Here is a 10,372-nt window from a genome sequence, read left to right as displayed (position 1 = left end):
GCTAATGAGATTGCCTCATTGGAGTGTTATTTTACTCAGACATCAGGCAACCCTAGAGCTTTATCAGCAACCTGAAATTTCTCCACACTCATTTTAAAAGGTATTAGTGAATTTTACTGCATTCCCACTTAATTCAGCCAAGTCTGTGTTAGCACTAACTGCTGCCCATTTAAATACTAAAAGGAAACAACATCTACACAGACCATATACATTATTTAAAAAAAGCATATGTACTGTAGCTGTGAGAGGACAGATATAGGAACACAGCAGTCAGAACACAAACATGGGAATCAGAAGATCTGGGTACTATGTGCGGTTCTGGCGCAGACTTCCTGCATGAGCACTGGCAAATTGATTAATATCTCTCTCTCAGTTTCCCCACCTGTAAAATAAGGATAACAATTCTTAGCTGCCTCTTAAAGGTGCTGTGATCCTTAATTAGTTTGCAGAGTGCTTTGAAATCCTCAGAAGAAAGGCTCTTAAAAAGTGCCTAAATCATTTTCTGTATGTCTCACTAATAGGATACAAGCGTATAAGTTTTTAAAATTTTCTTTGAATCTTGTTCAAGTACATTACAAGGCAAACAATAAATATTCTGTAGTGGCATTAGACACAAATATATTTGAATCCATTTTTGCGCCTTTCCAAGTAGAAAGTCTCCTCTAGTCATCTACAGCCTTAGTCTGTGGATAGTCTTAGTCTGTCCATATCTAGTCTGTGGAGAAAAGCAACTTCTCTCTCTTAGCTCTCTACATACATTACCACAATTGTCAAAATTTGTTAGTTCTCAGGTAACTTCCCCGCTCTATAAAATAGGTCCCTGTCCACAAACTTTGGGTACATGGGGGAAGAAACCCTCTCCCCTTGACCTCAACACTAACTACTACAGATTTCTCACCTTCTGTTTTTTATCACAGTACTTGAAAAAAATAACCATCTTCTATCTTATGATCTTACACATCATAATATCCTAGACTGATTCGAGCTGGATTTTTTTCTGAACAGGAACAGAAATAGTTTTTCTCCACATAATTAAGATCATACATTTTGCTGAAGATAACCTCCCTTTTCTCCTCTCATTTTCTTTGTTCTCAATATAGCCTACACACTGTGGAGCATTCAAAACTCTTGGGCTTTCACCATTGCCTTTATAAACATCCCCCCGCCCACTACATGTTAATGGTGTCTTTACTCATTGTATTTGTATAGATTATAAACACCTCTGGGCAGAAAACTTGTCTTCTTTTATGTTTAAAGTGCCACTAATACCTCTAGCACTATATAAATATAAGCATTTCTATCTTGAAATGGCTCTAGAATCTGGTCATAAATAAAGTTTACAGACATAAGCATGAACTTCTCATATCCAGTAAATGCCTAGCTAGGTTTTTTAAAAATTAATATATTCCTTTTTATAATGGCAGTAGGACAACTTTACACAGGATTATTGCTGTTATAAAGTTGTATTAAAAAGATCACTGAGCTTCTAGACAGGTGTATTACAATGAATCTGTAATTTTTTTTAGAAATACATGGTGCGTAGTTTCTTAATGATTAATGTATATTAAAACATAAATAGTACTTACTCCACCTACAAGAAAGTACCACTCATCATATGCCCCAATCAAAACCAAAATAGTTAAGTCTAACCAAATGCTGCTGTGTTTTAATTTATTAGGGATTGTGAAAGGTTAAATAGCCACAAATGTGCATATTTGAAATTATTTCCTATTCTTCTGTGAGAAATAATGGCTTAAGACTAGTAGTAAATAGTTATTGATTTTACTTCAGGCTTATACTACATGCTCTTTTCCTCTTTATTAGCCAATATAACATCAGCAAAGGAAAAACCAGAGGAAGTGTGATAACCACAAGCAGCAGAAGTGCCAAACAAAACCTTTGTCACTTTAGATTTAGAACATGCACAAAAGTTCAGATCTATGCTAAGTTTGGACTCCTCTGATGCTCTACAAGGTAAAAGGCAGTATTTTTCCTGGCCAATGGTGTACATGTATTCCTCAAACTCTAAAGTAAAAAATTTTCCATGAGAAAAAATGAAATTAGAGTGTCTTTAAGGAATTATCTGGTTTCTTTTTAGTTTTCAGGGAGCTGAATGTATCACTTTTCTAAACTTCAAATACTAAAACTCAAGACATGGTTTCTGATCCTTCCCTTTATTAATACTCTGAACGTAGACACATTATTGATTACCAGATGCTTCTGATTTTGATAAGATGAGAAAAGTAAGTGTGCCTTTGACAATTCAAATACAAGAAAATTACTTTCCCCAAATTAGGGACTGATCATGAAATGGGATCAGACCCTGCTATTCTATTCAGATTCTTACTCTTCACCCCTCACTGTGGTATCAGAGCGAATAAAATTCTGTGACTAGCATGTCACATGTAATTCTTTTCTTCTCACTTTTCCTGTCTACTTGGAACAGAAGGTGATGATGTTTGTCATGGTTCTTAGCTCTAACAGGAATTTATTGTACAGTCTTGGCCCTTGTAGTTCAGTTTCATTGTGCCCAAGGAATAGAGCTGTTGACTGCAATGTTTGTCCCAGAGCATTAAGTAATCCTTTAAATATTGCCCAGATCATTAAGCTCCTTAAAAATAAGAACTGAGACCTTGAATTTGATTTTGATATTCTATAGGGAGCCAATGTAGTGAGATGAGAATAGGTCAGCAGTGCCTGCTGTAGCCCATGTTATTGAGGAGGTAAACTCCTGCAGGTTATACAATTAGTAGTTTTCTGAAGGCTGACGGTTTCATATACATGTAGAATGCATTGCTGTTGTCCATCTGGGAAGTAACTAAGGTATGCAAAACTGAGAGTACTGTAGGTATTTTTTACCTGGATGGGATACTGACTCCGCAGACAGTAGAATTATTCTTAGATCCTCTGTTATCTATTATTATCAGTGATATGCGGTGTTCATCAATGTAAGCAAGAAATCCAGGCCCTTTATCAACGGCCTGCCTTCCTCTCTGACAGAATTACAGAAGATGTCAGTGAACACAAAGGCTCATAAATTCTCTACACTGATTGCTTTGCTCATCTCTCATGTTTTAAGCCTGATCCAACACCCTCTGAAGGCAATGGGAATCTTCCCATTGAATTCAATGGGTGTCAGAATGAACCATTTGTTCTACTTTAGAGGGTTATGGTAGGGATTTAATATTTTCCATCAGTTATGTTTACAGTTAATAGTCAGTTAAGAATGGTTTGAGTGTGTGTATGCCAAGGCTCATTCCCCACTCTGGCACTTCGAGTACAGAAGGTGGGGGGTCCGCAAGGATTTTAAAAATTAATACTTTCCCCTCCAGGCTTGTATTAAACTCCCAAGGTTACAGCTTTTCTCTGACCTTGGCTTGATAAACCACTCAAATGCAAAACCCCTTTTGGAACCCAGGAAGATGCACTTGGGAATTCCTTCCTGTGGGGTACCCTCAAGCCCTTTCACGCCCCCTGCGGGGAAGAGCTGAGAAAGAAAACAAAGGAAATTAGCTGGTGGCAACAGCTAATTAAACAACATATGTGCAAACCTCTCAGGACACCAAAAATCCAATCCTGTTCTTAAAAAAAAAAAGTGTAAATTTTATTAAAACCAAAAAAAAGAAAGAAAATACATTTGGAACTTAGGCTTTTGCTAGATTTTAAAAGAGCAATCCCAAAATTTAAGCACCTAAAATAGCTTTCTTGGGGGTTCAGCTTAAAGGTTACAAGCAAACAAAAGCATCTGGGGTTAGCACAGAGGAGTCCATTAGCCATAACATATAAATAGAAATAACCCTAATTGCATCTTTCTAAACATGTCTGATCTACTTACACATTTGGGAGTTCCAAATAAGTACTGTAGTTCTAGGTATGATCCAATGATTTATGATCATACCTGGCTTAAAGCTTCTCATAGAATAACTGCTCCCTGTTCCCCTCTTTACGGGAGAAAAAACAACAGACAGGGAAAGTTTTTCCCCCCCATTTTAAAAAGTTCTAGCCTTCCCATTGTCTCTTGTGGTCAGGTGCCCACTCCCTTTCCTTTACCTGCAGGACTTTTTTAACCCTTTACAGGTAAAGCAAGCAGAGAACCACCACCAAGAGGGACTTTATAGCTAGCTGGCTGGGTGTCCATAAAAGGGAGTTACCACCCCCTCCCCCCCTTCATTTATCACAGTGTGTGTGTACACCAGTTCAAAGTATTGTATAGGGAGAAAAATACTGCTTTTTTTTTTTTTCCCAGTAGAGGATCTCTATGTCATCCTGAGTTCACGCAGAGCAACAAATTTTTGGAATCTGTTGCAGACATTAAAACCAATTAACAGATCCCTGATTCACCAGGATGTATTCTTCTGTTGAGGGTCAGTATTCAATAAGAAGAATTACACCCAAAATTTAAAATGAACTCTTCAGATTTGGGAGAAAGATTTTGGGAAAACCCTTGCTTGCTATTTGTTACATTCACAACCGCCTAGAAACTTATGACTAGATAGTGATACCCTTACTCACATTGAGAAATACCTTATTCTAAAGCATGAGGGTTGATAATCCTATTAACATTTTCCTAGGTAGTTTAAATGCTTATATTGGTTTCCACTGCTTTCTTGACTCCTACTGAACTCTTTGGTTCATTAATATTTTGTTGTAGTGAATCCAGAGGTTAAAGACACTTTTAAAAAACAACCAACCTTTTATCAGTTTTAATTTGTTGCTTTTAAAATTAATCGAATGGCCCTTTGTTCTTGTGTTAAGAGACAAGTGTGTCCAATTGACCTTCTCAACACCATTCATTATTTTATATATTCTATTACTTATTTGTCTCCTCTCAGCTAAACAGACTGGTCTTTTAGATTCTCTTTATAAAGGAAGCCTTTCACATCTCTAATCATATTCATTGCCTTTCTCTGGATCTTTCCTATTATTTTTTGTCATACAACAAAGATAAAGATTCACAAAGAATCACCTAAAGAAAAAAACCCACAACTATTATCACACTAAAGCTATTCCCTTGATCTCCTGTCTAGAACTTCCCCTAGTTCCATTTCTCCCAGTCTTCCTAATACAGATTTAAAGAAATTGTACATATATTCTCACATTCTTACTGAGAAAGTGCAACCAAAATTAGATAGAGTGCTCAGTATAAGAAGGTACCATCTATTTGTGTAATTACACTTAAAATGAGAAAAGAAAGTTAAGGTTGCAAAGTCAGGTACTCAAAAGTAAGAAATGCCAGATTTAAGGCTATCCATGCAACCTTCATTTGCTTCCTCATTGTTACATTAATTACATAATTGCATACTATCCCCTACCTCCTCATATAATCTCAGTCTCCCACAAGCGTCCTTGCCCCAGTGTGTCTCAATATTCCCATATCTCCCGCTCCTTCTACGATCTCAGTCCTAGGCTCCTTGCCCAGCCAGTCCCAATCTTTCTCACCTCCTTGTGATGTGCATAGTAATACGCAGGTCTTTTTCCTGTGTGAATATTTTTTTAGCATATATCAATATGTATAAATCGTTAAAATAGTTCTTTCCAATACATGTTACTTGCACATCTACACTGAATTTCATCTGCAGTTGCCTTGTCATCAAAACAAACAAAAACAAAAATTTGGTACCTAATGACATTTGTGAATCATCAAATTGTTCACTCTGCTTGTAGGTCATATCACTTCCCCACAACCCTTTGTCTTCAGCAGGGACTCTTTCTTTCTGTATGTTTGTACCACGCCTAGACAAAGGGGCCCTGATTTCAGCTGGAATCCTTAGGTACCGCTGTAACACAAATAAGAAATAATAAATAGCTTTGTTCCATCCCTCTGGAAAGATGCACACTCTTCTCTAGCCTTGATTAACCTAAATAATGTTTTCTTGCTGCTTTTCACTAATGGCTTGTCTACATAGGAAAGTCATACCATGTAAGCTAAGGTGTGAATTGAAATCAATAGTTAGGCTTGGAAACTATTTGCTAGTTAACATGAATTCCACTGTATCCATAAAAACAAAAAATATATTTCTATAAATAAATATTTAAATGTAGGCAAAAGTAAGAGAACTGCTGCTTGAGAACTTATACTAAGTAAATAGCCTTACATGAAACTAACGTTTTGACATGTGATGTTGACAAATTGTGTTTTAATAGTTACAAAGCTTTTACTTTTTGAATCTCAAGATCTACTGTCATTAAGTAATTATTGTCTGACCACCCATAATGTCCCAGGGAAAGGAAGTCAGACAATTTAAATATTTTAAAAAAATGTTTAAAATAAACATAATTATTAGCAGTCAAAGTTATAAAAAAAATAAAAATCAAATTCTGCCAAGCCTAAATATAGCAACAACAGAATAAAGCCTCAGGCAGACACCCAGTCTCTGGTGGAAGAGACTTTTTCCCATTCGAGTTATGTTGTTTCCTATTGGGATTTAAACTAAACAAAAAAAGCTACTTTAGTCCACAAGAAGAGCGCGCGCACAGGTGATTATACTGGTCTAACTATATCAGTTCAACTAGTAACACGTGCTCGTGTGAACAGCCCCCCACCCCCCAGTAATATCGCAGGCCAGGCTAATCCTCCTGGGATCGCTCCGGCTGAACCCCTCGCCCGGCACTCCGCATTAACTGGAGCGCCCAGCGATACCCTGCGGGAGCGAAGTAGTCTCCGGATGGTACCATTAGTGACTTCCGAGGGGGGGCGTATAAGACACCCGCTTCCCGACGCTTACAGGGAAACAACTCGACTTGTTACCACACCCCGGAGAGCCATGGTGCAGGCCACAGCCACCAGCACAGGTGCGGCCGGTGGAACAAACCAACAGCAAGCGACGGGGGTGGCGGCAGCATCATAGGAAGGCGACGCGGGAGATTGAAGTGTCTGCGCCGCCGCCGCTAGCCAGGGGCCTCGCGGGGGGGCGGGGAAGAAGAAGAGGAGGAGGCGGCGGCGGCGGCGGCAGCAGCCGGGGAGGAGGAAGGGAGAGTCAGAGCTTGCTGCGCCCGCCCCTCCCTCGGTAAGTACCAGTCACTGCGCAGGGGCAATTCAGGGGGCTGGAGCCAGCGCCTCGCCCGGCGGCTCCCCGCAGGCGGGTCCTGCTCCTGCTGAGTGAGCGAGGCCAGGGCCCCGCGGTGACACACGCACGGCACCCGGTGGCTGCGGGGATAGCCCGGCCGCCGCGGCTCCCGCGCTCCGGCTGTGCCCCAGGCCTAACACACCTGCCCCTCCCCAAAGCGGTGCGAAGCTCTGGCCCAAGCCTGCAGCTGCGCTGGTTGCACCGTTTCAACCTCCACGGCCGCTGCAGGCAGAGCTGGGCGCTGCTCTATGGCGGGCCGGGCCGCCAGGGAACTTCTCTGATCAATAAAGCAGAATGTGTTCGTGTGTGTGTGTGTGCTCCTTTTTTGGGGGCGGGGGAGAAGGTGTCACGGTGTTTCAGTTGGTGTTGTCTCTTCCCCCCCGGCTGAGTTGTACGTGTGTGTGGACTTGGGTGCTCCAGCGTTAAGCTATTTCCAAGTTCATAGGTCTCCCGCTGTCGGGAGACTGGGCTACAGCTTGCATGGTCCCGCAGCAGACAGGGTTTATTGGCCTTGGTGCCTAGTTCGATAAGTTTAAAAGACAAAATGAGCAAACCTTAGTCAAACGACAGGTTTCAGAGTAACAGCCGTGTTAGTCTGTATTTGCAAAAAGAAAAGCTGTACTTGTGGCACCTTAGCGGCTAACCAATTTATTTGAGCATAAGCTTTCGTGAGCTACAGCTCATTTCATCGGATGCATACTGTGGAAAGTATAGAAGATCGGTGGGAGGAGGTATTTTTTCATGCTTTTTGTGTGTGTATAATAATATTTTCTACACTTTCCACAGTATGCATCCGATGAAGTGAGCTGTAGCTCACGAAAGCTTATGCTCAAATAAATTGGTTAGTCTCTAAGGTGCCACAAGTACTCCTTTTCTTAGTCAAACGGAAACTTGGTCTGGCTCTGCTGGGAAAGTGCGTCTACTTATCCCCACTGAATTTATACTTCGCCACGTTTGTGACTCCAGCCCTTCTTCTGTCTCCTGTGATCGCCCCTCAGTGTTCTCAAATATTTTTATTGGTCTCTACGGTGCTATGCTGGCTGGGATTTGCCTTTCCTTTAGGCAAAACTCGAATGTGAGTGAAAACACTTAGGGGAATGAAAAAGGAAGAAAGGTCCTGAAGAATGCCAAATGAAATGCAAGAAGCTTCTAAGGAACTTTATGGGTGGTAATTTGCCTCAAACCAGTTGAAATTTAAGAGTACAATACAGCAAAAATGCAACGTGCCCTTTTGGTAGAGGACTGACTGTTTTGCATTGCTTTTTGAGAGCACAATACTTGGAATATCACTAATTATTGACCGAGGTTAACTTACTTTCCAACTATACTACCTTATACAAGTTATGGAACTGAAAAGAAAATTGACCTTTCCAGTTCTCTTGCTTCTGTTTTTTTTTATTTTTTTAAAATAAGACTTGTGAAATGCCACATGAAATTTAAGCCACTTAATTTGTAATGGGAGTTTAGCTGAGGAACTATACCCAGCTGGTAGGACAACCCCAGAAACGCATATGGCATTTCTGATTGATCCAAAGACATGATTATCAGAAGTCCCAGCAGCGTTTTGCTGTAAAAAGCAAGGCGGGATCTAGCCAAGGAAAAAGTCTGTGCTGCAAGCTACATGCCTGCCCTCTTCTTGTCTCCAGCTATAGACAAACACTAATGTGGGAGGAGTAACAGAAAGAATCGAAACTTCAAGTGCACTGGGCAGGTTGCTAGACCAGATAGTGAAACTAGAGCCCTAAACTGTGAAGTATTTAGAAAGAGGGCGGTAGTAGTTTGATATGAAAAATTTAGTTCACTTCGTGGTGTAAGCGTTTTGCATCGGAAAAGGGGATTGTCTCTTCACGTCATGCCAGGGCTGCTGTGGTGACCTGCTTGTACTAAGCACGTCGGTCCTCTCCCCCTTCCTACAGGAGCCTTTCTGGCTCGGAGGGATTCCCCTCCTCAACCCCTGTGCTTCTACTTCCTGCTTCTGTAGAACTACAACTCCCAGTAACATCTCCGGCAGCGGTTTGAAAGTGAAAACAAACTGTAGGTTACCATTTCTTGGCAGTAGTAGTAGCAGCACATGTCCTTTCTCTTTTGTTTTCCGCCTTGTAGCTTGGGTGTGTACAAGAGGAGCCAGCAGTAATCGTCGCCCTGAAGAAGGGGTCGGATCTGGACCCCTACGAGTTACTTTCCAGGAGCAGCTGTCGGGCCCTCTAGGGAGGCCAGAAAGCGACTCTCTTTAAGGAGCTTTATGCAGTAAAAATCTGCCGATGAGTCGCACATGCAATTTGCCAACGTAAGGCCAGCTGCTGTTTCTGCTGCTGCCGTCCGGATTGCTGAGGAGGGAAGCACTCTTCACCCCCACCTGCTGCGGCCGTTTCCATTACCTGCCTGTGGGGCAGTTTTGCCATGTGGGGCTAGGAGAGCTGCAGCGATTTTCTGCAGTATTAAGCAGTAAATATGGAGGCTGCTTGCAAAACAGATGGCGGGGAGCAGAGTCATCCCAGCAGCGGCGTGGAGGCTCCTGGGGACGCTTCTATGGACGGGTACTTGCGATCTCAGGGTTTATATAGAAAGCGGGTTGCCAAGGATGGATCCTGTCTTTTCAGGGCTGTAGCCGAGCAGGTAAGTAGTTATTTAATTTAAGTAACCAGAAGCACTTTGCACTTCAACGCTGGCGATACCTGGAGGAAATGGATCCCATTAGTGGGTGTTAATGATGAGGGTGAAAAACGAGAGAGTGGGGATTAAAGGAACACTAGCTGTGCCAAGGGAAAGCACCACATCTCAGGGAGGGAAGAGTTTGACATATTGGTATGTGTGCACAATCTTCCTGTTCCCCTAGGGAATTTAGGTTGAGGTTTTGAACACCCCTTCTGGCCAGTCCCAGCAGTGCATTTTTTAGTGTAAAATTAGTGCAAACTGGGATTTGCCACCTTGTATAAAAAACAATCCAGGAAAGATCTTGAAAGCCCTTCCCTGCTTTAGATTGTGTGAATGAGTTTGCTGAAGTTTTGGAGTAAGATCATCATTATCTTCATGTCACACTTTCCCCCTTACTTCAGTGAAACAGCATTTTGAAAAAATAGTGTCTTAAATACAAATAGCAGTGGGAGGACTAGTGCTTCAGATTCTGAGCCAGGTATCCTGCTCATTTTGAGTGTTGATAATTATGTGAGTAATGTTTTCTTCCACTAAACTAAAATTTGGACTCTAATTCTTTAAAGTTATTCTGATAGTGGGAGTTTCCTTTTAAGGTGGTGATACAGGAAAAGGGGGAAACAAAGTCTGATGGACAGTTAGTACTCTATCAA

General features: G+C 41.4%; 1 protein-coding gene and 1 long non-coding RNA gene across 2 annotated transcripts in view; one reads left to right on the top strand and one right to left on the bottom strand.

Annotated features, from left to right (window-relative positions):
* Positions 1-260: 260 nt before the first annotated feature.
* On the bottom strand, positions 261-6,803 carry LOC141985841 (uncharacterized). The gene is made up of 3 exons (XR_012639034.1): positions 6,726-6,803; positions 5,621-5,777; positions 261-382 (listed from the first exon to the last, which is right to left on the bottom strand). It is a non-coding gene; the product is annotated as an uncharacterized LOC141985841 (long non-coding RNA).
* Positions 6,804-6,933: 130 nt separating this feature from the next.
* The window catches only part of OTUD4 (OTU deubiquitinase 4), a 42,918-nt gene continuing 39,479 nt past the window's right edge, over positions 6,934-10,372 (top strand). The window contains exons 1-2 of the mRNA XM_074950942.1: positions 6,934-7,007; positions 9,171-9,683. Coding sequence (XP_074807043.1) covers positions 9,519-9,683 — 165 coding nt within the window. The 5' untranslated portion in view covers positions 6,934-7,007; positions 9,171-9,518. The remainder of the gene's footprint in view (positions 7,008-9,170; positions 9,684-10,372) is intronic.

Source organism: Natator depressus, chromosome 4, assembly GCF_965152275.1.
Source record: "Natator depressus isolate rNatDep1 chromosome 4, rNatDep2.hap1, whole genome shotgun sequence".
Taxonomy (NCBI): Eukaryota; Metazoa; Chordata; order Testudines; family Cheloniidae; genus Natator; species Natator depressus.
The sequence above is the reverse complement of the archived record's forward strand: the minus strand, read 5'-3'. Positions and strand labels throughout refer to the sequence as shown.